Genomic DNA, 27,692 nt, shown 5'->3' with positions numbered 1-27,692 from the left:
TCCATTCAACAGGCAAAGTTTCCCTCTGTTTTCAAAAATCCATTAAACACTTAAAATACAACTCCTGCTACCTTGGTGCAGGTAACGTATCATTTTAAACAGCATGTATTGTGCAATTTTGTTTCTATAATGGCTTTCCACCTCAATTATCAGAGTTGTTTTAACAATAGCTCTTTTTTTTTGTTGTTTTTACAAGAAATTAAGTTTTGAATGAATGAAGAATGTTGTTGATCTATTGGCTCCTGTTATGAAATACATAAAGCTCTCATTCTAACGACTGATTGATAACTAAATGTGCCTATTCTTCTCCATTTGTGCCACACTTGAATTGCTTTTAACTTAAATGTTAGTCTGAGTGCTTTGCTGCTGAGGGCTACATACTGTACATTATGATTGTGAGTACTTACAGTGGTAGGGGAGCTGCATTCACTGACTGATTGGCATGTTTCTGAGGCCTCTGACGATGCTGAGCTGGATGACTTCTAAAGCAGAAAAACAGGAAAAACTTTTTTTACTGATTTGCCTAAGAGTCCATATGTTCATGTGAACATTGTGTGTGTGAGATGCTTAAATATCCATATTTGCATGCTAAAAATACCAGTGATGTGAGAGAATTCTGTTGATTTTCAAAGTAAATCAATTTGGAAACTCAAATGTTGACTTTTTGATGCTAATTCACTGACATGGCTGGATGTACAGTACGTGTATGTATTTCAGTGTTTTTGTACCTGGCTAGTGATGTCTGAGGGCATGGGCGAGGGGGGCTTGGAATAGATGTTTGCATCCTGGGACACAAAGCCCGAATCATGGGAGGATACGCTGCTGAGGCGATGGGCGGCGATGCCCCCTGGTGGCGGAGGCTGGTGCGGCAGGCTGCTGCGGTAGCGATAGGAGGAGGAGGAGGATGAGGTGGGTGAGTGGGGCTGGGAGCCTCCACCACTGCCACCAATACCACCACTACCGCCTCCCCCTGACGAACGGGAGGCACTACTGTGGGCACTGTTGACGCTGCTGCAGGAGGGTGGAAGGGAAAGGTGCAGAGGAGCAGGGGGAGGGTGGAGTGACAGAAGGATGAGGAGTGTGAGGGAAGGATGAAGGTGATAGTTGCCAATGTGGAGTAACAAGGGGGAGAAAGCACGATGATAGGGACGTGTCAAAGTGATAAGCCAATATAGGGAGAGGAAGGTGAAACAAAATTGGGAACATGTGAGGGGTTGGTCATTGGCGAAATGGTAAACAGATGATTGGAGGACGTTGTGATTACGTGATGAAGTGACGTTCAGGAGTCGTTGACAGCAAGTTGTTGGTTTATCAGGTTAGTGAAAAAACGCAATGCAATGATGCATTTAAGTCACACACCAGTCACAGTTAAAGCAGAGACCCCGGGATGAAAGGAAAACAGGTAACCAAACACCCCGCAGGAGAGAAAGAGGGCAAACCACATGAGTGCACACAAACAAGGCCGAAAAACAGAACATAGACAAGAAGGAGACAAGCACAGAGAGTGATGGTTGTGGTGAGGGAAAAGGGGGGAGAGACAAGGGCAGGAGGGGGAGGAGGGGGTAGACAGAGCGTGTGTAAGCTTATGAAGATTCAAAGAACACGCACACAAACACGCAATAAACACTACAGGCGAAAGGCTGTGAACTTGCATGCTGTAGAGCTTTGCCTGGAGGGTGACTGCTACTACATGCACACACTGACAGAGACTGATTCACACACTTACAAGTGATTTTTTTTTCTTTCAGACAAAGAACTCCAGGAATCCATTTTTAGTTTACCGTCTCCTTCTCATTTTTCTGCTATTCAAAGACTCTGAATTTGAGTGTTGTGTGCATTTGCAGCTAAAGAAAGCAGAGATTGTGCATTATGCTGGTAATATCGACTGTTTAAGCCAAAATTCAAAATCATCTTTTGTTCGGCCGTTCATAAAGAAAGTCCACACTTCTATAGAAAGTTTCTCTGTCTGAAGGCTGTGGTAAATTTATTTGGAGATTCCACTAAACTGACGATGACTGGACGAACGGTAATGATGGACTGACACACTGACGGACAGACTGACAGACACATAAACATCAGAGAAGGCTCCTCTTTCTGATACTCAGACAGTTTATAAGGCAAGGTGCTGGTCATGTCTGTGTGTACATGTGTGTATTTGTGTGTGTGAGTACCTGCACATGCTGCTCTTGCGGGAGCCAGAGCTGCTTGGAGATGAAGGAGGGGTCTGATAGGACCAGCTGTAATCAGATCCCTTCAGATCTTTAATCACCTGAAGGGGGTGGGGGGTGGGGTGGGGGGTGGGTTAGAGATTTATTTATTACTTGTCTCTTTCTTTAAAGGTGTTCTGCATGTCGCAGGTGTATTTTACCTGTTCACTAGCAGGGGGCAGTTTGTGAGGATCAGTTGTCAGCACAGTGAGGTCATCAATGATGGCCTGGAGGTGGGTGATCTCTCCCAGCATGGCAATCTCTCCATTCTAAACAAACAAGACAGAAACAAGGACTGTGAACCTCCCTGTCTTTCAACCAGATGTTTCTTAAACTGTCCCTTGTGTAGCTGTACGAATTTTTACAGAATGACTAAATGTTAAGCCCCATTTATACCCTCCGTGAATAACGGATACGGACGCTTTCGTCCATATCCGGAGGCTGTTTCATCCGTCAGTTTGTCCGTCGGCTCTGAGCTTAGCCATCCGGAGCTCTCTGGACGAAACCACTCGAAACCACCGGAAGTCGAGGGGGCAGTGTAGAGTCAAAATGAGCAAAATGAGTCAAACTAAAAACCGACGAAGAAGAGAACCGGTGAAGCAACTGGTCGAAAGTTGCGGCGGACATCCAAAAGTAGGAGAAATGCCTTTCTTCATTCATGGGCAACACGAGTGAGGTCTTCATTCAGTGGCCTTACATGCCACCGCCTCGCAGACCTCTGATTTTTTTCTTTTTTTCCTATTTCTCAGTACTGTCATTATAATAACCTCCTCTACTGACCCCATTACTGATGCCGGTATATGCTGACAGAAGCGTTGACAAGGCAACGGCTGCCATGACAAGGGCTCTGTAATTTATGACTCGACATTGCCCCCTAGAGCAGTCCACTGACAAAACGCTGAAAACGGACAGAGGTACAGTATGAAGGCCCACTATGGAGGCAACGTGTGGGACGGACGGACGGATTTCGTCGGATCCGGAGGGTATAAATGGGCCTTAAATGTTTCTCCTCATTTACTGTGATCTGGTTGCGACCGAGGCGGATAACATGAACTAGTTGGGATGTGTCAGTCAAGAGAGTGAATCTTAAAATCTCAATGACATTAAAGATCTGTTATTTTGGATCATCAGGAAAGGAGCAGTGTTGCCGTTGTGTATATTCCTATGGAAAACAACAATAACAGTGATACATAGGACCCGGTTCATTGTATTGAACATCAACCAAGATCTTTCCCTACATTTGCCATATCATGACAAACACTGATAAAAAAGACATATTCTTTAATACTGTACTGCCCTATATACAGTCTACTGTGCCATTACTTATTTTTGTTTATTGTTTATTGGGATCTGTTATTGCCTTTGTAATAAATACTCTTACTAGGGTCCATATTCCACCAGCAATGATTCATGTACTTTAATAAATGACATAGTACATGTGTCAGGCTTCTACTTTTTTCATGTATTTAAGACATGTGGGTATACTCGTGTCACTTTCTAATGTGATGAAAGCTGCTGATAGTAACAACTCTGGCCATAAACACAGTACTCCTGCCTTCATTCACAATTTTACTTTGATTTGACAAGGGAGCACTTTCATGCTTTTATACCAGCAATCCAGGGTTCTTGTCTGTCTAGCTTTTGCAACCATGGCAGTGCTAACATCAACCAGTTGACCTACCAGTTTGTTGAGCAGAGTTGTAGAGGGAGACAGAGGGAGCTTACATTTTACATGACCGACTGCACAATTCCTGTTCTTTCTTACTGGTCAGGTTTGGCTTTGCCCGTGGTGAAGGTTTGATTGCAGCTTTGAGTCACACTGTTTGCATCACCCGATAAGCAGAGGAGAGCGAGTTTGTTTGTGCCTCCCCAGCAGACCAACAGTGCCTCATCAGTGCCTCCACAGAAAATGCTTTCTCCTGTCTACCCATATTTCCCTCCTCCCTTCCCTCCACTCTATCACAGCCCCTCCATCTCCTCACCACGACAGGCTGAAGGAAGCCGATGAAGGTGCAGAAGCGACCCCTCTCCTCCACGAGGGCCCGGCGCACTGCCTGCTTCTCTGTCTCCTCCATCAGCAGGCACATGTCAGTCACATCCTGCATGGCGCTGTCCAGCTGAGGCTGCAGATCCCCTCGCCCTGGGGTGCGGAGGGTGCATTGGTGGTGAGAGAAAAAAATATTAGATAGAGGAGGGTGAGATAGGCAGGTCAAGGAGAGGAAAATGGTAGAGAGGTATGAAGGAAAGAACAACAGTTTTCACCAGAGGAGGTCAAAGACAACAAGGTAGGAAATGAAAATGGAGGTGCAGATAGTGTAAGTGAAACAGAGAAAAGGTGTTGCAGGATATATCTCCACCAGCATCTGCTTCCCATAATGCACTGCTCCATCAAACCACTGCCATATGGTACGTTATGACACGAGGAGTGAGTGAGACAAACTAAGCAGCGACACTTTGTTTGATGCTTTGGCTCTGTTTTAGTTTTCATGCTGTAAGTGCATCAAGTTAAGTTTATATCACTATATTAGACAGACAGTTGCTGCCCTCATGACAGAATATCCTGCATAATGTAGATGGACACAAAAAAGCATATCCAGGGGCCATATAGTGTTTTTGTACCTTACAAGCCAATACCTCTTGGCCTATATCTAATCATTTCTGATTTTAATAATATTTTCCAAAACCTAGCGATTTATCTCCTTGGTCCTCAAGAACTGAACAGATTTGATGTGATGTTTAGCAATTCTAGAGCTAATTCAAATTAAATGTAGGAACTTTTTTTGAAGCTTATGCTTTAAACCTGCAATAACTGTAACTTTTGGCCACTTGTGCAGCAGAAACAAGCATTTTGCTATGGTGAACTTTTTTAGCAAAGAGTTGCACATCCAGTGGACACAGCGCAACATTAGCTCTTTAGCTGCTAAATGATCCATGTTCACCAGCCAGTCACTAACTTTGTCTGTCAGCTGTTTGGTGCTGGACAGGGAGTGGATTTTAAGAGCATTTTGCTGAATACAGCTGCCTGCCATGGCCCGAATTCAACTACAAGACAGTTAAGTCTTGTGGATACTTGCATGTATGTAACAGTATATGTCTTTAGTGCTATTAACATCGTTGCCACTTTTTGAGGAGACACCCAGTCCAGCTAAAGACTGTCAATTTTTTTGGTCTCTCATCCTGTCACCTAAGATTTAGGCTAAATGTATACATAAAAAGTTTATCACAGTGTGTGAAAGTATGCAATTTTCCCTCGGTCACTGTGTCAGTCTACACCATGTAATGGCAGCACAGAGCCAAAGCGCAAATAATGTGTTTCTGTCTTAAAACTTGCTGTGATTGCACATCAATCGGTCAACAACATAAGGTAAGACATAAGTGGATAAGTATCATGTAGAAAATCTGAATCCTATCTACTGTTCAAAAAAAAAAAAAAAAATTGAAATGCATGAATGGAAAGTAAGATGAAATAACTCTTTGTAGTGTTACAGCATGCAAAACAGTCAGTGGAGATGTCTGCAGGAACAGAGATAGTGACAGACAGAACCAGAGAGGAGGGCTGGTGCGAGAGCAGAAAGCCTGCTGTGTGACTGCAAAGCTAATAGTAGCAGCTACCGAAGTCATGCAGGAGTCATGGAGGAAGAACTGAAATTACATCATGCATTGTCGGGGTGAAACGACTCCAACTTCTCAAACAACTATAGAACAAAATAATTTAAAAAAAAAAAAAAAAGATATAGAATCTGAAGTCTAGTCTGTCACCAGGAGAAAAACCTGAAATGAATCGTCTTTAGGAAGTGCAGTGTTGCAACTACTGTTCTAAAAAGTCACAGCCGTTGGCTTTGGGTACAGTATATTTTTCAAAATAGAAACATTTCTTAGAAAGATAACCTATTTCATGACCTCCTGTCAGTGATTATTAGAGCACAAAACAAAACAAAACTCAGTTTTCAGAAATGTTTTTGTGCATTAAATGAAGCTGTCATGCTGTTGAAAGTAAAGTGAGCTCCAGGTTCAACATGTGGCAGTTATAATTCATTGCAAATTACTTTGTTAATAATGTATTAATGTACCGCAAAAGCAATTTAACCCTTAAATGTCAAATTAATATAACTGGCAAACATCTCTACAGACCTAATCTAGAGCCAGGTAACACACACTGAGCTGCAATTTAATATAACCTATCAGTTCAAGTCGTGAATAAATGTCTTCAGAGGAGTTCAGTATCAAACACAGTGCTGCTCTGCAGTAAACACTGGCCCTGCAGTACACTACCATAAAGAAACTTCTTTGTCTTTTTATTTACATTAATAAAAATGAGGCCAAACAGGAACACTGTGTCACCTGCTGTTATCTGCAAACTATATATCTTAAAAAAATGTTAACATATGTTGGGTCTCTAAAGACACTACAAACCTTTTCAAGGAAAACACTAGAAAAACAATAATTTTCAGCAATTTTGACACTTTGATAGCAGAGATTGTTAAAAACAAATATTTTGAGGACTAGAAGGGACTCAAGGGTTTAACTGAATAAAATGAAGGAATTATACAGGGCATAATGTGGTCCTGGGGTCTCTGAAGATCACATGTTTTTAATGGCTAGACTAATGTAGTAGGGCACTTAAGACAACACCTGTACTGTTACTTGATCTTGATTATATCATGCTTATGTGGTTGATTTCATAAAATAAATGTTTGCTTAGTTAAGTTACCACAAACTAATAACTACAAACTACTGTAATGCATGAGAAGAAAATGGTAAATAGGGCCCGCGGTGGGTTAGTCCAGTTGTGACTCTCCCCTGAGGTCAGCTTTCATGATTATTCCCTGTTGCAAAACAATTGCCAAATATACACAGAGAGTACAACTAGGAACCTTTGTATCATAAATTTACTAATAAGAACTAAGTAACATGTTAAATGACATGAAATAACATGATAAATTGAGTTTGGATTGGTTTTGGCTTTCACTACATACACACTTGAATGGTAATCTGCAGGAGAAGTTTTTGAGTGTAAGTAAACAAGGAGGTGATGTGGCAAAGCTGTAGCGAGCAATAGGCTGATACTTACCCTGCATCTCTATTACAGGGGGGACAAACATCACAGGGCGGGAGAGACAGAGAGACGGCAGCAGTAAGAACGGGAGACAGCAAAAAGGAAGCAAAATAAGGAAAGAGAAAGGGGGATAGAGAGAGAAAGAGGGGAGAGAGAGCAGAAATAGCAGAACTCATTGTTAAGGTTAGTACAAGGAAGCCATCACAAGACAGCCACAGTGCCACAGGTTAGAGCAAAATAACACTGCTGCAACCAAAAACTGAATCCAGAAATCATAATAATACCACCAAGCATCAGCACTGACAAGACTAACCACACGCCTGCAAACATAGCAGCAAAGGACACGACACTGTTTCACTTTCAGGTTCACCTTAATGTTGCATTATCATTGCCACAGCAGTGGCAATTCAAAAGTATCTAACATGAACTCAGTTACAGTCATACAGTTGCTTTGCAGTTGAAAAAAAAAACATATAAAAAGATCTTATTTAGAAATGTGCTTTACAGATATGTTGCATTTATGTGTTCATCTGCCTGGCAACCGAATGGAAGCTGTTCCACAAAGAAAGCACTAATTATTGGTCACTGCATCACTGAGTGAAGTGTTCCAGGACAAATGAGAAACAAGCTGCAATACCAGTCAGCACCACTAGATGGTGATATAAGCCTACAATTCTTTTGGCCTAGCCTGTATGAAGTATGTGGCTCTTGACCACCGTCATACAGTTTTCTGTAGGAGTGTGTTGGCATTGAATGTGATCGCTGTATTTCCAGTCTGCTTGGTAAAGCAAATCGTAAATCAACATCTGATCCAGTGTTGGCACTACTAGCAACAGTGGTGAGAACAACTGGAGGAAAAAGAGGTAAAAATGAACTGAACGTATCCACAGCTACAACACATGAGCTACACAGAAACACCACTGACACTAGCAGAACCTCATGGTGTCTGAGTGACCTTGCAAAATGTTATTTGACCTCCACAGTGTGACCTTCTGTCATTGTGAGAGGAGCCTGAGCTCCACTGTCAGACTGTTGACTGTTACCTTTACGAGCCTTCTTCTGGAGTTTCATGGTGTCAGATGACTTCTTCTTGATCTCGTGCCGTGACCTCTTGTACTCTTGAAACAGGACGAACAGAGATGCTTTAGTAGCAGGAATGTAAAGCGCTCTGTGTGAACTAATATTATCTTACATTTCCAATATTAACCCAAATATAGACACTTCCGGACATTATGTAACCCAGAGACAAATACAGACTTCACATTGATCAGTAATCCTAAATGATTAGAGTCAGCATTGAAACCAGTAAGATTTGTGTAAAAGCATGAGAAAATCCATATGAATAAGTCTCAGGGTGCATTCACACTCAATTCAAAGTTACCGCTATACTATTATCAGATGCATCTGGCAATCATAAACTGTCAAGAAAGTGATTTCCTAAGCAATCAGTAAGTGATGTACATTTATGGGGCTAGAACTTAGTAATGCAGTGGTTTCTTGAGTTAGCATCATAATCTGGTTACCTTTGGCATGATCCTTATCCAGCTGGTTGGCTGTCTTCTTCCAGTCCTCAATCTTGTCCTGGAGAGGTGTGATCAGACTCTCCATCAAAGCACTGTAGGAGAGACAGAGATTTAACAGGAAGGCACATGAGTTAAGAGACAGTTTATACACCATGCCAAAAACTGCTGCTTCGTTTCATTCAAAATCAGTCTAATGTGGACTGATACTACCATTGTGTGGTGCCTTGACGAATGACTGACTTAGCATAAACAGTAGCGACCCCCGTATTCCAACCACCAAGCCCCACTGAAAATGAGAAGCTACATTTTATTTCTGGAATGAGATCATGATATAAATTCCCTCCACGTGTCGTTCCACTTCATAATTTTAGTATCTGGAGCACTGTCCCCCTCTGTATCCACACATGCATACATATGTGATACAAATGCACACACATACAGTAAATGTGAGCTCATTGGAACATGTGCATAGACGCAGAATAGCTTTTAGACTGACTCAGCCTTCAAAGGGACTCCCATCATTACCATGGTCATAGATCATCATCATCACCATCATCATCACCATCAATGTAATAGCCTTTTGCTGTGGAAAAGTCATTAGAGAGTATGGCGAATGAAGGAAAAGGCAAACAATGGTTGAAAACAGACTCTTGGTGAGGTTTCCAGAGTGGTCTGTGTTGTGTGCCAATGGTTGTATTCATTTACAGTCATTTAAGCATGTACAGACAGAGCAATGCTCCGAATGGAATCCATCCGGCTGACAAGAAAACCTCACCATGCATTTGTCCCATCACAACTCCAGAAACAAGATCAGCTTTAGATGAAAACACACGAGGTTTGACTTCTGAAAAACCCTGATGGGCCACAGTGTAAGGTCAACAAGGTCAAGAAAGGACATGTATCTTACTTGGTGAACTGGCGAAGTTTGGCCTCAATGCTGCGATGCCTCATGCACATCCTGGTCAGAGCTGAGCCGATGTCTCTGGTGGCCCCTGGAAACACAAAACAGCCACATTTGTATGATGAAGCACAAAGACTGACATAAATATAAATGCTACCAAAGAGTCTCAGTGCACATTTACCCCAGAAGGCCCTTTTTACTGTAGTTCCACAGAAAACACACAAAGCTGAGATATATTTATATTACAGCTATTAGTGCTCTATGTAACGTAAATGCTGGTAAAAGCATTGTATTCTTCAAACAGATGAACAACTATCACACTCTTGTATCCTTTAACATTTAGCCAGTATTTATACAAGACACTGATCTGCCTCTCGCAGCTATTCTACACACTCTTGCTTCACCCAAATAAAGTAGTGTCTCGTGAGTGTGTGTTTGTGCGAGAGCCAGAGACCCAGTTTCGTGAGCTGCTAACCTGCAACTGTAAACACCAGTCTATTTTAAGGCAGAGTAGGTCCATGTGGAAAAAGCTGACCCCTGAGTTAAAGTCAGTTTAACTGATGGCAGACACTGCTAACTTCCAAACAAGGTGCTAAGAGCTGCTGCCGCTGCCGTACAGGTGGAGAGCCAACAAGAAAACATGATTATAGCTCCACTCTCATGCTATGTACTTAAAGACTTTCCAGCAAAGGTAAGGCTTATACAGTATATGGAGCTGAGAGAATACCATAATCACTGCTGCCCCAGCAATGTACACACTGGAAAATTCAGATTAAACAGCAGCCAAATGGGATTTCCTCGAGAGACACTGTTTATCATAAGGGCTTAGACAGGCTTACACAGGAAAACGCAGGAGGAGCGCAGAGGGAGGAAGGGCGTTATTCCAAAATGTTATGTAGCAGATTAATATTTCCATCCAAACCTGAAAAAGCCAGTGTTTGAAGGGGGAAGGGCGTGGTAACGTCTCCAAAATGATACAATTCACAATTTCCGCATGAAAAGCATGAATATTTTTCTGCTACACCATAAAAAGGAACAGTGACCACACTGCTGAGGAAATGACTTAAGACAGACAAGAGTCAGTTTTTTAACTGAGCTGCCAGCGTTCCCTTATATGCACTTTAGTTGTAAACAGAGTAAATTAATTTCAAAACTGTACTTTTTTTACTTTCAAATATTCTCATTGACATTCATATTTTTGGACAGAACTTCACCCCATTAAATGCGCACACAGAGGATTTGTAGCCATGCTTTCCACCATTTTACCACAGTCTGAAGTATCTCAACAACTACATCATCACTGTGAGCATGTTAGCATGCTGTGGTTTGCATTTCACTGTGCACAGCTGGACACAGACACTAGCATGGCTGTAGACTCTTAACAGTAAGTCCACCCCTTCCATATTTATGGCATGACAACAGGAAGCAGGAAATGTCAATGACCTAAATTCATGGGACACTGTTTTAAAACTTTCTAATTCCCAGCTTTTATATTAACTTCATTTGGTGTGTGGTCAAAGGAAAGATCATGGTTAAGACAAATAAACTATGGCTGAGGTTAGGGTGTGGTTAGCATCAGGCAGCTAAACTTGGTTTGGGTTTGGGAGCTGTGGAGTTACAGCTCATGAAAAGGCAAATGTCAATTTTACATCTGTGACAGAAAGAAAACTTTCTCCATGGAGTCAGACACAATCCATTACCCCAACCTCCACACCTTTATTGTCTTTCATGCTACATAAAATGCACTCACACTCCTGCCTGCACTGGGACTGAACTTTGTTGCTTTCCTGGAGACACTGGATTGAGGAAATGGTATGTACTAAGAGAGCAAAAAAGCTGTTTTGAATGTTTAAAGTAATCATTTATGTTTCTTATGTCTATGTCATTCAAGGATAACACTGAACCTGATTTTCATTTCACATTAAAACATTAACTAATATGAAGCACACACACGTACACACACAGGTAGTTCAGGGTGACAGAAAGTTCATAGGGATAAAACTGCATTATCTCCCACAGCAGATTTCATTCAACTCAGCTCCAGTGTGGGATTTCTTCTGGTTCTCATCTAAAAATGAATGGTCTCATGCTGCCCTGGACTGAACATCCTGGAATGCCTTGCTCATGAGCCCCTCAATGGTAATTAGTATGCCTTGTTTCATTTCCTATTGGCCAGTCTGCAGATTCAAACCAGCAACCCTTAAAAGAGTCACAAAGCCCATGCTCACATATGTTACCACATACCCATACACTGACAAATGCCTAAACACACACGCACGCACGCACGCACACACACACACACACACACACACACACACACACACACACACACACACATACACATACACACACACACACACACACACACACACACACACACACACACACACACACACACACACACACACACTTACACTGTGTGTTATTCACATCCAGAGAGAAGTGCTCCATTCATAATTAACAAATTCCTCCCTCACGCCTCCTGTTCTACCCGGCAACCATTCATTAAAGAAGAACCACCCTCCCCCAAACACGCACATTCACATTCACACACACACACACACACACACACACACACACACACACACTTTAGCGCTTCAGAAGCAGTATTTTGAACTGTGTGTTGACATTGTGATCCAAACCCAAAATCAATAAGTGGTTCTTGAAACTGATGTGGAGAGGGAGTGAAGCAAAGTCACATGACTGGCAAGAGTGTGTGATATTTTATATGGAAGAGAAGTAAGATTGGGATTGGGCAGAGTGAGAGGAAGAGATGGAGGAAAGATGAGAGAGCATGAAGACGAGAGGGGTCGCCTTACACATTTTAATGAGCTCACTGCTGGCGAGAGCACCATGGGACTGGAGTTACAGCCAACTGTGTGCGTGCGTGTGTGTATGTGTGTGTGTGTTTGATGTCGACATTTATGATGGTCCTCTTCCTGTTTGTCTGTTATTACCATGCCTCTCAGACTCCATAGGAGATCAACAGCTACATGAAGGCGGCACTGAACACACACCACTCACATCTGGAATACAGCTACTGTGCGTGAGTGTGTGCATGTGTGAAACAACAAGCCTTAGTCTGGCTTGTTGTTTCTTGCAAAATCACCAAAACAAGTAGTTTCTGTGCATTTTTAATGTTGATTCAACACTATTTTCTGTGTATGAGGGTTGGGTGTTAGTTGTGTTAGAAGCATCTCCAAAAAAGAAAAGAGGTGACAGCAACAATAAAGCTGTAAGACTATTTTCTGCATTCTCATCATAAAAAATGGGTCAGTCACAGAGAACATTGCAAACATTCTTCCTCTTTCTGCCTTCATTCATCAATCATCACAGCAACTGTTACATCAAGTGTCACCAATTACTCTGTTGCACTTGTAACAGAGTAAGTAGTTTTCAGCAATACATTTTTTCCAATAGATATATCAAAATGAAATCTGTAGTCTATCTTCTTTGAACACCATTGAAACACCATATGACTGCTGTTACTTGAAGCTGCACTTCAAATATTTATTATATTTACAATAGATCCAATTCTCCACCTCTCAGCTCATTGTTTTGAGATTAGGGCCAGCATCGGCATATAGGGCAGGGCGATTAAACGATAATGATATGTCTCGCAATAGACACGTAATCAAGATCAATAAAAAATGTGTTCGATAAAACATTCGATAATTGTTTCTTCGTCGGAAGAAACAGTTGCAAAGCGAGGTTGGTTGCATGAACAACGGCACTCGTTCTCAGGGAACCGAGCAACGTAAGGAGTAATTGCTGATCAGTGGGAGTGACACGCTAACACGCCAATCACGTAACAGCGTCAAGTTCGGTTGCGCCATCTCGTTGTCTCGTGTTTGATGTTTCGCGAGGAGTGAGATGAGAAATAGAAAGTGAGCGCTACAGCGAGCGAAGAAATTAAAACAGGGAAAGTCAGCTCGCCAGTATGGAGTTTTTTGGATTTTTTAAGTCGGACCGTAGTCAGACCAATGTGGTCTGTAACTTATGCAAGACTGTCGTCCCCACCAAGACCGGTAACACCACAAACTTGTTTAACCACCTTAGCCGCGCTCAGCAGGAATGTAAAGCCCCCAACATCCGCCAAACACAGCACCACCGCACAAGCAGCAGACCACCATGCAGAGGTATCTGCGTCAGTGCCTGATGACAAATCATCTAAAAGGCACAAAGACATAACGGAGGCAGCGGCATATCATATAGCTAAAGACATGCTTCACTGAGCACTGAGGAGAAGCCAGGTTCTATAAATCTCTTACACGTGTTTTTTTTGTTTTGTTTATTTGTTTGTTTTTGTTAACACACTTGCAATAAAAATATAATTGAATAGTTCATGTATGTTTAGAGTAAGAAGAGTGACTAAAGTTATTTATATGTCTACGCTGCTTTTATAGTCCAATCAATCTTACTGTGCTGTCTATCATGTTTGTTTGTTTGTATGTTACAGATGTCAAGTCTACCTCAGTTTCTGCTATGTTTCCAAAACACTGCACATATCTGAAAACATTTTATTCAGCAGAAGGTGAATCAGCTTGTGAACTTCCTGCACTAAACCTGCAGAAAAAAGTTCTCAGGTTTCTCTCTGTTTACATTTTTACACTTTTTTTTTGCATTTATTATTTGAGTGAGGGGATTATAATCAGAGGAAGTTTAAATTTAAAATAAAAATGTTTAAATTGAATGTTTTTTTCTCCTAGTCCTTATTTTAAACAGGTAATAAAAAATATCAATTAATTAATTATCGATATCGACCGATATAAAACACTTATATCGTGATACAGTTTTCACCCATATCGCCCAGGCCTCTCTCTCTCTCTCTCTATATATATATATGTGTGTGTGTGTGTGTGTGTGTGTGCGCTGTCAATCGATTAAAATATTTAATTGCATGAATGTCATAGTTAACTCGCGATTAATCGCAAAGTAATCGCACATTTTCATCTATTCTAAATGTCCCTTGAACTGTCATTTTAATACTGTTATCAACATGGAAAAGTGGATAGGCTTGCTTTGTGCAAATGTTTTTTATTGAAAACAACATGTAGTGTTATGTTTCACAGTAACATTCTCACTTTGAGCAATCATTCACATTTGAATGAATCAAATCTCACACAATTTAACACTGTCAGTAAACAGATGACAAAAAAATAAATACAAAAAAGCCCCTTCAACAACCCTTTCTAAGGGATCAAAACAGGGTGATACAAGATAAAGTTACAAAATGCACATCATTGTAAACTAGGACTCAGCCTATAGTGCAGTTAAACCATGGCTTAAACTTTAAAGTTTCCTTTGAACATAACAGCATCCATATGCCTCTGTCGAAAGCCATCCATTGTCGCCTGGTTTTGACAAGGAGGCGGCGGATAATTCGCATTTGCCGTGTGTTTGGTCATCAAGTGGTATTTCAGACTGGATGTGCTACGGTGATAATTCAGTTCACACCAACAATACACACAGATAACTTTGGTCTTGTCAGTCGACCCATTTGGCAACTTTTTGAAACTAAACTTTCCATTCAGAATCTTGTTCGCATCCATTTCGGCGTTTTGCGCTTGACCGGTAGCCTACTCCTTTACAAGCAGGCAAGACCAAGTACATGCGTGGGGCGTGTCAATTGTTTTGTTTCTGGTTTACAATCAGATCTTGTTGTTTTTCTTACATTACTAGCAGTGGACACAGCTTATAAAAAACTACAAGTTTACTATGTCACAAAGAGCGTTACTCTCACAACAAAAAAAAATGACACTGTTAAAATTGATTTGCGTTAACGCGTTATTTTTGACAGCACTAATATAGAGAGAAGGAGGAACTCCCTCCTGGGAAGTATGACTTTATTTCCTTCCTCTCTCCCTCACTCACTCTCCCTTTCCTGCTTTTGATCTTCTTCCTGGCTGTAAAGCTCGCTGTGAAATTACATGTGTGTGTGTTTGTCAGAGGGACCCACCCAGACAAGGCACTGAAACTTGCATTGTCCTGTAGTGCACAGATATGGGATAATTAAGCATTTTTTGTCATTTCTGCCATGATTCTTACCCATCATTAAATATGTGAAAACCAAACCCATTATTGGATCATAAAATGTTATTTATCAACTGTACTATATGCAGCAAATAGACTCTTTTTTGTTAGTTCAGCATGAGCCTTAGTCAAACCAAAAGAAGTGCCATCCAGAATATTAATAATACTGTTGCAGAGAGGGGGTCCCAACCATAACACACCTGATAGTTACATAATTAAAATGGACTGGATGGAAATGTAAAGTGATATCTGAAGACTGCGTGTGTGTGCAGGGTAATAAATGATGTGTAAATTCTAGATGTTACGTTGTATATGAAACATTTTCTGGTTAAAATCACGAACAGTTTCACACACCAGGGATGAATGTTCAATGAATCAACTGTTTGTCTTCGTCACCTAACAGCTGACTTCCAGGGAGGCCAGCTCACACGCTTCCACCTTCAGTCTCACGCTGACCAAACAGGTCTCACACCAAAACACTGCAACAATAACAGAGTTGAGCAGGAGAACACATTACGGTCAAAGTCTTTCCGATCAAACAATGGTTGAATTAAGCGAACGTTCGTTATGTACCGTATACCCGCATTCTATGAGTACAGGCTCCTGAAATTCTCTCTGATAGGTGCACGGTGCCTATCTTGCCATGACCACAGATTTCAGTCATGTTAACCTGCAGGTGTGCAGTGGACATTTGTCTTATTTTAGGATTTGTCGGGTGTTACTCAGGGTTAGTGTTAGGGGCCGGGAACAAATCTCTCTCCAAGCTGTAGTCAAAAGTTGGCAACCCTGATTTAACTCACAGGTTTGTTATGGTTTCCATGACAGCACTGTTGCTAAGGTGAGAATCAGAATGTTTGTTGCTAAGGTCAAATTGTCTGCTGCTACGGAAACCAATGTCTGAACTGCACTGCAAGAGAGAGAGACTGAAGGACAGAGAGGAACTACCCCCCCCCCCCCCCCACACACACACACAAACACACACGCACGCGCGCACACACACACACACACACACACACACACACACACACACACACACACACACACACGCACACAGTGACCCCGCCATGAAAACCGGAAGAGGGCTTAGAGCAGAGAGAGTGGGAACAGGAACAGATAAATCAACACACACACACACACACACGCATGCACACACACACACACACACACACATGTTGTGTTTTTATCACTTGTGGGGACATTACATAGACTTACATTCATTTCCTGGTTTTTCCATAACCATAACCACTATTTGCCTGTTCCTAACCCTGTACCTAACCTAACCTTACCTAACCTGTAACCCTATCCTCAGTCTGCACCCTAAAATGTAATGATTTACATTAAGGGGACCTGCATTTTGTCCCCATAAGGCAGATGAGTCCCCACAATGTGACTGTGTAAACAGTTTTTTTTGTCCCCACAAGGTGATAAATACCATAAATACCACAAACACACACACTATGCTGGAAATAATTACCAAATAATCACGATTGCCACTCTTTGACTAAAGTACTGAAGTACACTGAAGAGGCTGGCAGCCATTCAATTGTGGATCACAAAATGGGATAATAAAAGGCAAGACAACCTTCCAACCCATGGCAGCAGGACTACTCTGACACCACCAGCCACACCTTGGCTTGTTAATATCCTGTTGAAGTTACAAACACACACACGCACACACACACATGTACTGTTATATACTGTTGCTTTCCCAGAGAATATCATGAGCCTCTTTGAACTGTCTGCACTCTAATGATAACACACTCTCTCTCTCTCTCTCTCTCTCTCTCTCTCTCTCTCTCTCTCTCTCTCTCTCTCTCTCTCTCTTTGCCTGGGGCATCTGTGGCCTTCCCACCGGTGCATCTCCATGGCAACTATTATCTATAATCTTGCAGAGGGATTCGTCAGCCTCTGTGTATCCATTTGCTGCGCAATGCAAGCAAACATGCAACTCCAGAAGTGAGTGGATTATTGCTCGACCGATACTGGATTGTTGTGGCCAATACTGATATCAATATTTGAGGGTATGAAGCACTGAAAAAAATCCTCTTGTCAGTGCTCTCTGGTGGACAAACTATGTACCAGTGACACTGTTTCTAAACTGCTTCTGACATTTCTGTATTGCAACTATCAGCCAACAAAGTACACCAATCCTGATACACACGTTTGCAATAAGACAACATCAGCCGACATGTCAGCCTGGACAATTTAATGGTCTTCCTTTACAATGGACTTGATCTAGACTGTCAAATATTAACACAAGCTGTGTGCATTTGTATCAAAGCCATGAGAGAGTCAGCTAAGAGCAGGTACTATGTAAGAGGAGGAGGAGGAGAACACTTTCACCTACACCTGTCAGTGGCTCTTATTACGTTGGCTGTAGGGTTTAAAAACTCATCAACAGCATGGTTTGAATTCTCACAGGTGAAGAGATCCATGACCTTGTGTCCTCAACAGGCATGTCATCAATTATGTCATATCCTCCTTTATGGTGTGTGGGATGAAGCTATGATATCACACAAGAGATAATTGTTGTATTTGCTGGGAGGCACCTGTAGTCTTTCTTAAACCATAAAAAGTACAATATCACAAGTGACTGCACAAAGTGAGCAGAAGAGGGAGGACAGTCAGTTTTCCCCAGGTTTAATCCAGTCAGGTGCTGTGTCCAATTATGATGCTGTAAATCTTCCTGGAGCCATTTACAGATGTTAATTGACATTCAGTGTCATGGATAAAGGGGTCAGTTATAATGTAAACATGCACACATACTGGCAATAAGGCAGTATTTAAGAGTAGAAGAAGAAAAGAAGAATGTGAAAGGAGGAGGACAATGTTTAAAAGAGAAGGATCTAAGAGGCGATATAAGAATAAGGAGGAAGGCATGACAGTGCTTTTGTGCCTTGAATGGCAGAACAGGAGGGAGGGTTAATGACAGAGCAGGTGAGGCTGCGGTTGCCAAGGTTACAGACGTCTGCAGCAACCGCCCATCTGTTCCCCTGACACCAGCATCTCTGCGGTGACACAGCAACAATGAGAGGACGGCACAGTAAGACCAAAAGAACAACAGACAGGGAGAGACAAAGAGGGGCAAAAATGGAGGTGATGAGGAGACAGATTAAAGAGGGGAAGACAGGCAAAGGCACAGAGACTGCAGCAGTAGCAGCACCAGATAGTAAAGGAGAATAATTCATGAGGCCTAGATTCTCCTCTCAGCAGGAAACCAAGTCAGAGATTGTGCTTCCCAGACAACCAGGCAGCCAGTCACCCCGACCAAAACAAGCCATCAGTCTGTGATACACACTGAGGTGTGTTCCAGGGTAAATCCTGTGCAGCAAACCTCAAACACCGCATACCGAAGGAATGCATCGCAGCATGAAACATTATATTTAAGAAATAAGCCACAAGAGGCCGTGGTTTGGAAGGTTTTTGATTGAAGAGAAAACTAGTGGTAAGAGTGTAAAGGCTTGTTAGGTTTGCTAATCAATGATGTAGCTGAACAATAAGGTGAGCAAGTCTTACTGTGAGTTATTCGCGTGATGAAACATAAGGTAATATAAACAGCTTTCAATGTGTCTCAGCCAATCAGAACTCAGAAATGACCATCTTATAATAGTCCAGCTCACACAGCTGACCTGAACCTTGCTGCAACAGCTTCACAAGACTAAAACTGTTGACTTGTGTGCTTTTAACAGCCAGTACATCAATTTTAGATGAGCTCTTGGTGAGTCTGTTCACATGCCTGCCTTCTGCTTAGCCAGGATACGTTAAAAAAAACAAACTAGTTTGTACGATCAGATCAGAAGGCATACTGTGTGCGTTTGAAGGATCCAAAAAAATATTCTACCAGAATAATCTATAACACACTACAGGACCAGTGCATGTTTTTCAGACAAGATGTTAAAGATTCCACTGGGCTGTTACCTCTGCTGAACTCTATTAGCAGCCAGCTAGCAGGAAGAAAATTAATGGATTGTGAAACGTCTAACTGACCCTGAACCCTACACTGTGTATTGTGGCCATTTTATCCTACATGACAGTAGAAAATCCAGCTAAAATATTTTGAGCTTCAACAGGACTTGAAGTACAAGCTGTCATGACAGTCAGACATTCTTCCAGTCAACAGAAGTTGACACACGTGCGTGTGCGCACACACACACACACACACACACACACACACACACACACACACACACACACACACACACACACACCCCACAACATGCCAACTTTGACCTCTGACATCCCACATAGACCTATGACATTAGAAGGTCATGGCAAGGCCACTTCCTGTCACAACATGTCTCTCAAGCCCCCAAACTGCTGTTGCCATAGTGACAGGGGGATAAGACTGCACATGACAGCTGAACTGACATGCGCTCCCAAGGCTAAAAAAGTTCCAACACAAATGATATGTTTCCCTACACCTGTCAACTCAAATGTTGTTCCCTTAAGTGTAAGTTTCAGAAATCTATTCACAATTTAAGAAATAAATGAGAAGAAAATATCATATCAGCAAATATTAAATATCATATTCTGTATTCAAATCCTAGCCCTGCTACTGTTTACTGCTAATGCTGACGTTTACCAGACACTGTCCTCAGCGATCCATCACACCAAAGAGCGTGACCCAGATGAGCGTCCGCTGTGCTGAACCTGAACAATTGATGATCTGGTCCAGTCTGGTTGATTTCCACAGCCAGTCAGTTCTGTTCCCAGTCTCCTCAAACAGGGCAGGCCATTAATAAATCATTATGAAGCTGTGTGGCCACAACAAAAAGAACAAGCATCTCTTCATCTGAACAATCTATTTTTATTCATGGGCTGAAACAATTAAGTAGCACGGTGGAACAAGTGGTAACACTGTCGCCTCACAGCTAGAAGGTCCCCGGTTCGAATCCCGCTGTGGGTGCTGGTGGCGTGTCCTCCACCATGTCTTCAGTGCCTGCTGCTCGAGGAAAAAGGGGCCTTTCTGTATGAAGTTTGCATGTTCTCCCCACTAAAAATCGGCTGGCAGCTGGCAGCCCACCACTCCTGGTCTGCTGTGGAGGAACGACGGACTGAGGATGGGTCAAATGCGGAAATAGAATTTCACGAGAAGCATGGCGTGTAGTGTAACTCACTTGTGTGACGTGATAAATAAAGTAAGTTTCTTCTTCTTCTTCTTCTATTCTTATTCATGGGCTGAAACAATTAAGCGTTCAGCATACTGGGTATTTATTATAAGAGCTGAGCCAAAATGCCTTCAGTGTCAGAATACTGTAAAGCTGAAAGTGAGCCACTGTAAACCATGCAGTGATTATATCTTATTCAGCCCTGACTGTGTACTATAAATGCCTCAGAGTAATCAAATTACCCTTTAGGATAATTAGTACTTCAAGCTTTTTCTTCATGTAATCTGTAATTGGTTACTTAATAAAAATAGGTTTTATCTTTCATTTAGTTTTTTGATCGTGTAATGTATGTTTGATGAAGTCCTGGCAGCTCAAGCTGAATTTTGTTTTGTTTTTGTCGTCCAATAAGTGACAGTGTCTGTTATTACTGATAATAACAAAATCAGACCGCACAAAACAAACACATATAACATAGATCCTGCAGTTTACAAGCCCAAGCTCAAATCGCCACTGATTCAGACCGATGTCCTTTAACGGTGACAAGCCATTAGATAACACATCATCAGAAACTATAAATTCATCGTGGAACTGATCATTTAGACTGTAAGAGTTCAAACTGAACAAGTGGACAGACATTTAAAACAATATAGAATCAGTCTCTCTGGAAAGTCAACTTGGCAGCAGCTAGCTGTTCCAGCACAAAACAAGACTGTTGTTTGAAAATGGGGATATGGATCCATGTGAGGTACAACTGTGCAATGCAGTCCAATGCAACAGTTCTGCAGAAAAATGCACCTTTGCTTTGTACCTTTTTGTTATAATGTTAGATTTTTGCTGTCACTGTGTCAGAGAGCTGTTTAGTCATTTGGTCATTTTTACAAGTATCATTCAAAAAGACATTCCAATATGCTTATTTTGCCCTAAAATTTTCAATTTGTTATCCAGAAAATGTGCAATCATGTAATTTAACAGACATACTGTGAGAGATCGTCCACTGTTATGGGCAATAAGATGGCAAATTCATTAAGAGAGAGGTAAAACGACGACCCCTGTGAGGAGGGAATCTGCTGTTATGATAAAAGTCACCTTGCTCAAGGGGACGGGAGGAATGGAAGCCAAAGTGCCTCCGTGTTGGACAGAAAGAGGTTGAAGGTCACAGCCAGAAGCTTCAGCTCAAAAGCATTTGGAGACACCATTGCTGTTCTATGGGAAAACATCATGTTTAACTCTGCCAGCTCTATGTCTTACTTTTCTATCTTTTTCTTGCTCCTTCCTTCCTCTTTATCTCTCTGTAATACTCACAGATCCCTGTCTAAGGGAGAGATGTGTCATATGGGAATAACCATCCACACAACTTGACAGCTCAAAGCACTGACTTCAAAGTGTAGATGCCGTAAAACAGCATAATAGGAGTTTTCTGTATTCTCTGGCTGTACAGTACTTCTCTTTTTCCTCATATGCTCTTGAACTTACATCCATTCACTGCAATGCACTGTATTTTCTGTTTAATAACATCACAAATACCAAAGGTCACCTCAATGTCAGCCACAGTACAAATCCAGAGTGTCTGTTTCCTGCCCTGACATTTTAAGAGCCGACGAGGTGGCCAACGTGATGATTGTCATGTTGGTACCTCTTGTTTGATTGGAGTGTTCAAAATTAGCATCATCAAACCCAAATCTGAGGTGAATACAGCACGACCTGCATGAAAACACCACCGCTCCAAGGATTACAGAGTCTATCTGGAAAACAACATTAACATCAGAGAGGAAGCCCAACTGCCCAACATGTACACACACACACACACACACACACACACACACACACACACACACACACTAAAAGTCCCAGCGCCTTGAACCCATTAAGATGCAGGGTACTGCAGAACAGTCAGTGTGCTGGTGTAATGGTTTAGAGTGGAGTCAGCTGGGCCTGGGAAAGCATGTACATTCTCTGGCTTTGATTACAGAGGCTTTAAATCTCTCTTACACACATGCACACAAAGGCACACACGAATATACAAACTGAAATACAGATACATGCTCTCTCTCCAGAGACCAATGCAGTGCTGAACTACAGGCCTCCAGACAGGGCATATTTACTCAAAAATGGGGGGTTGCTGGCAAAGGACACTTTGTGCTGCTAAAAATACCACAGACAGTGAAAACAGCCAGGCAAGCTTACACAAGGAACAGTGGAAAAAATGTAAAAAGAGAGGAAGGAAAAATGTAAGAAGTTCAGAGGGACTTTCAAGGCTTTCCCCAGGATCTGTCTCCCTGTCTCTGTTTGCCAGTGAGGGGAGAAATGTGTGTTGTAAAGCAGAAGGCGAGTTGATAGATATGGGAGTGCTATATAAACAATTCTGGCCTGATCTTACCTTTTTATAGCCTCTAACCGTGAACACAAATCATAGACTGCTGAGTGGATAAAAGACGAGGAAGGTTGGCCCTCTGGTCTCTCCCAGTCAAATCATGTGTGTGTCTTTGTCTGTATATTGTAGCACAGTATGGAGGATTAGCACTCACTGGTAGTTTTGTGGCAAAAGTTAGTCAGCTAGCAACACAATTGCTCCGCTGATGTTATACACACTTATATTTTATACACACACACACACACACACACACACACACACACACACACACACACACACACACACACACACACACACACACACACACACACAGCTTGGACCAGTCGTTGCCCTGGACATGCATGAACAGGCCCATCCCAGGACAATACAAGCATTAAGAAAACTGGAAATGTGATGAGGAAAGGATGGATAAATGATTAGACTACACATGTGCCAAGACCAAAAAGACTAAGCAAAGCAAGTGAAAAATAAAAAGAACAGTTTTTTTTTTTTTTACCAGTTAACTGTAGGTTAAAGGGAAAATAGAAAACTTTTATACTCTATTTTAATAATTTAACTTGCGTAATAAGTTATATTTATGATTTGTCTGATATCTTTTACTATATTTTCATTCTTGCTACACTTTGGGCTCAATAGTATGTGTGGTTCTGTTAATTCACAGCGTTCAAAGATAAAGACGTCCTGAAACAGCACTAAATAATCACATTGTAAAGGAAGGCTGTTGAGATCAGAGCTGTGGGCAAGCAGTCACCCCGCTCAAGTGCTCTTGAGCAAGACCCTGAAACCCTACCAGGTCCGAGGCTGAAGATTTTACTCATGCATTTAAAATCATCCAATCCTTTACCATAAAAAAGCATTATCACAACATCATCATCTGATACATACTATCTCACATTGTCTTTACCCTAATCCAGCAATGTGACACTGAACTAGAATCAATGACAAGGAAAATCAATTGAAAATACATTTGTGCACCATAGCAACCTGATATCGATCGGGCATCTTTCATCAATAGAAATGCTGAAGTTTGAATTTCAGTTTGAAATCTAATATCAGTGCAGTGTTTGATGGTGAAATACCACAAAAGCATGGAAAAATTCTACATTCAGACCAGAAAATCTTGGCTATTGATTGTGATGTGATAACAACGCAGAACAGTAAGCACTCCTGTTCAAACATAGTTGCTGTTTGAAGGCTTGTAGGCGGCAGTGCTTCTCTCAGTAGCCGCTGTTGAGTGGCTGATTTCTGAGCTGTTTGCACTTCCTAACCTCTGCAGGCTACATGACACATGATCTTAAAGAGCTCTGGAATATACTTGGATAGCCAGTCTGTATTATGTTCAACTGAAAGCTTATCTCCCTAGCATATTTTTGTCACTCTATTAGTGTGTGTCCATATGTGTGTGTATGTGCGCGCGCGTGTGTGTTGTGCATGTGTGTTCTCTAGTATCATATGTTGAGATGATCAGTTGGCCAATGAGCGACTTCCTCCACTGCACTCATAACAGTCCAACAAGGCTCAAACATTCATGCTCAGACATCAGAGGGTTAACACCAGAGACGAGTCAAGTATTCTTATCCATACTCTGATGAAATATCTGTCAAATGAGTCACGCAATCTAGGCCAGAGTGTTGTTTTATTACTTGAAATAACAAAAAACTTTTGCCAGTAGGGTGAGATAATTCGGCTTGTTCTCTGTGCTGTTTTGCCATAGAAAATCTCCAAAAATGGTCCCAAAACAAGGACCAGTTCTATCTAGACCACCTCCGTCTATGCTGCACATACATATCTTCAAGAAAATTGCATTTTGGAGAATCCAAACTGGAGAGATAGATTGATACCACTCTTACATTGTATAAGTATTGTAGATATATATCTAAAGCCCTCAGCTGGAATTATAAAACATGCTGCATGCAAGCATCCTTTAGGTTGATCGCATCTGGATGATGTCCATCCCTGGTGCAACAGACCTATGAAATTGAGATTTTGACCTGTAATGTGTTATTTTGTCAGCTGATGTTTCATAGAGCAAAGCTAAAAAAGCTCCCTGCACCAATCAGGGCAGGGACCAGGGAATCCGCCCTGGAGCTGGAGGTCTTAAGGCCCATTTATACCCTCCGTAAATAACTTAAACTGTCCCTTGTGTAGCTGTACGAATTTTTACAGAATGACTAAATGTTAAGCCCCATTTATACCCTCCGTAAATAACGGATACGGACGCTTTCGTCCGTATCCGGAGGCTGTTTCATCCGTCAGTTTGTCCATTGGCTCTGAGCTTAGCCATCCGGAGCTCTCCGGACGAAACCACTCGAAACCACCGAAAGTCGTGGGGGCAGTGTAGAGTCAAAAGGAGCAAAATGAGTCAAACTAAAAACTGACGAAGAAGAGAACCGGCTCTACGTCAAAAAAAAGATTCGTCTAATCTTTTATAATGACAGTTTTCTCAGTACTGTCATTATAATAACCTCCTCTACTGACGCCATTACTGATCAAATCAAATCAAATCAAATCAACTTTATTTATATGGCACTTTTCATACTTTATAGTAATACAAAGTGCCTCACAGGGGTTAAAAACAACAACATTATAGAACACTGTGACCCCAAACCTCCCACCCCCCCAAATATACACAGAGATACACAATTACATACAGTCACGCACATACATGGACAGACATACATACCCACACACACAAACTTACACACACCCACATACATACACTGACTGTCGCTGAGGAGACATGGCTGGGCACCGAGAACCGAGGTGAGGAAGAAGCTACCTTTGGGGGCCATGCACACCGAGAGGAATCATGGTCCATGATGATGCCGGTATATGCTGACAGAAGCGTTGACAAGGCATCGGCTGCCATGACAACGGCTCTGTAATCTATGACTCGACATTGTCCCCTAGAGGACACACTGACAAAACGCTGAAAACGGATGGAGGTATGAAGGCCCCCTACGGAGGCAACGTGTGGGACGGACGGACGGATTTCGTCCGGATCCGGAGGGTATAAATGGGCCTTTACTCTAGGACACTGATACTGATACAACTGATACTCATCAAAATGAAAGCTTTGATCAGATGTTCCAAGAAAAAAAACAAAGAAGAAAAAAAGGATGTTTCTACAGTATTGGTGTTTGTTAGACAGCAATGAGAGAATGATGAAGATGCAGCAGTCAAGTCAAAGACTATTTCTTCACCTGCACCCAAAAAGAACAGCAGCTAGGAAAGAAACGTTCTCACACATTCCACGATGCCCTTGGGGTGACTGCTCGTCATGGCTTCCTTGCACATTGGTCTGCGCGCATAACGAGGCTTGAAAACATGACTAACATATATAATCACACTCTGCGTGGAAAGGTGTTTGGAATTCATTGCTCTTCCACACTTCATGTCACCAATTACACACTGCCACACAAAGCACACATGCATATCTCCCTGCACACCTACTGAAACATACTTGTAGCTTCACATATGCTTATGTGAATGTTCAATGATGAACACACGCTCTCACGCAGTCTTTATAGCATTCATGTTTACACGCACGATAGTAGCCATGCATTCTACAGATGGCATCCACTGTAACATGCAGCATGCCATCTGCAGGCAGGCATCATATCAGCTGCCTAAGGGCAAGAGAGGTGGTGTGTGCATCTGGGAGTGTCAGGATTACTCACACATACGAATGCTTCTGAATGGAACCCTTATGGTACTATAAAGCCTGTTTAATCTTAGACGAATGCATCCCTCCATGTAAAGCCTTTTGTTGCAAATTTGTGATTGGTCATGTGGTTTCCAGCAACTGCAGTTCTTATGATGCTGCTCATGTGGCACAGTCGTTCTGAAAAGAACTAAACATGCATAAAACTGTACTTATAGCGTGCTGGCATGACCAGCTGAGCCGTTAGCCCAGAGTTAGGTTTAGCTGTGCTGAGTCACACACTGCAGTGGTCTAAATATAGCATTGTGGGTAATGTAGTCTGGGCATCATGTACGCTCCTCTGCCTCTCTGCACACCCCTGACCCCCACAGATAAAGCATGACAGAGAACCAAACTGAAGCAAAATTAGTGGAATGAGAGACCTCGTGCACAGATCAACCAGATAATTTAATATACCAACGCTCACACAGCAAAGTCGGGTAAACATCAGATGTGCTCTCTCTTTCTCTCTCTCTCTCTCTCTGGCTAAGTCATTCACACACAGACACACACACACGGTCAGGAGGTGACAGTGTGTTTCTGAGAACACTTTAGTTTTGGGCAGAGTGGTTGGCAGGAGGTCAGGTAACTGTGGGAAACACTGTTCTGCTGTTACTGCTGATGACTCTGTAACAATGCAGCTTCCAGTGATTTGAAGAGGACAAATGTGCACAGAATAAGGCTGTCAGAGGCTACATGGAAAAACATGACAAATGGATTGTGTGATAAAACATCTCCTGTCATCCTACATAACTAGCTTTTTGTGAACTTTCACAAGATGACCTTCATT

General features: G+C 42.0%; 1 protein-coding gene across 2 annotated transcripts in view; it reads right to left on the bottom strand.

Annotated features, from left to right (window-relative positions):
• Positions 1 to 27,692, bottom strand: part of mtss1lb (MTSS I-BAR domain containing 2b) — a 68,111-nt gene that overhangs the window by 6,445 nt on the left and 33,974 nt on the right. Inside the window, exons 4-11 of one of the 2 annotated variants that reach the window (XM_070959911.1) lie at positions 9,694 to 9,778; positions 8,787 to 8,878; positions 8,307 to 8,381; positions 4,190 to 4,347; positions 2,369 to 2,476; positions 2,172 to 2,269; positions 729 to 1,011; positions 408 to 482 (exon numbers count right to left, since the gene is read on the bottom strand). In XM_070959911.1, coding sequence (XP_070816012.1) covers positions 408 to 482; positions 729 to 1,011; positions 2,172 to 2,269; positions 2,369 to 2,476; positions 4,190 to 4,347; positions 8,307 to 8,381; positions 8,787 to 8,878; positions 9,694 to 9,778 — 974 coding nt within the window. The remainder of the gene's footprint in view (positions 1 to 407; positions 483 to 728; positions 1,012 to 2,171; positions 2,270 to 2,368; positions 2,477 to 4,189; positions 4,348 to 8,306; positions 8,382 to 8,786; positions 8,879 to 9,693; positions 9,779 to 27,692) is intronic. The other variant, XM_070959920.1, reaches the window with a different exon arrangement.

Source organism: Chaetodon trifascialis, chromosome 1 (assembly GCF_039877785.1).
Source record: "Chaetodon trifascialis isolate fChaTrf1 chromosome 1, fChaTrf1.hap1, whole genome shotgun sequence".
In the NCBI taxonomy this organism is placed as follows: domain Eukaryota; kingdom Metazoa; phylum Chordata; class Actinopteri; order Chaetodontiformes; family Chaetodontidae; genus Chaetodon; species Chaetodon trifascialis.
Note: the sequence above shows the minus strand (reverse complement) of the source record. Positions and strands in the feature narration are given on the sequence as shown.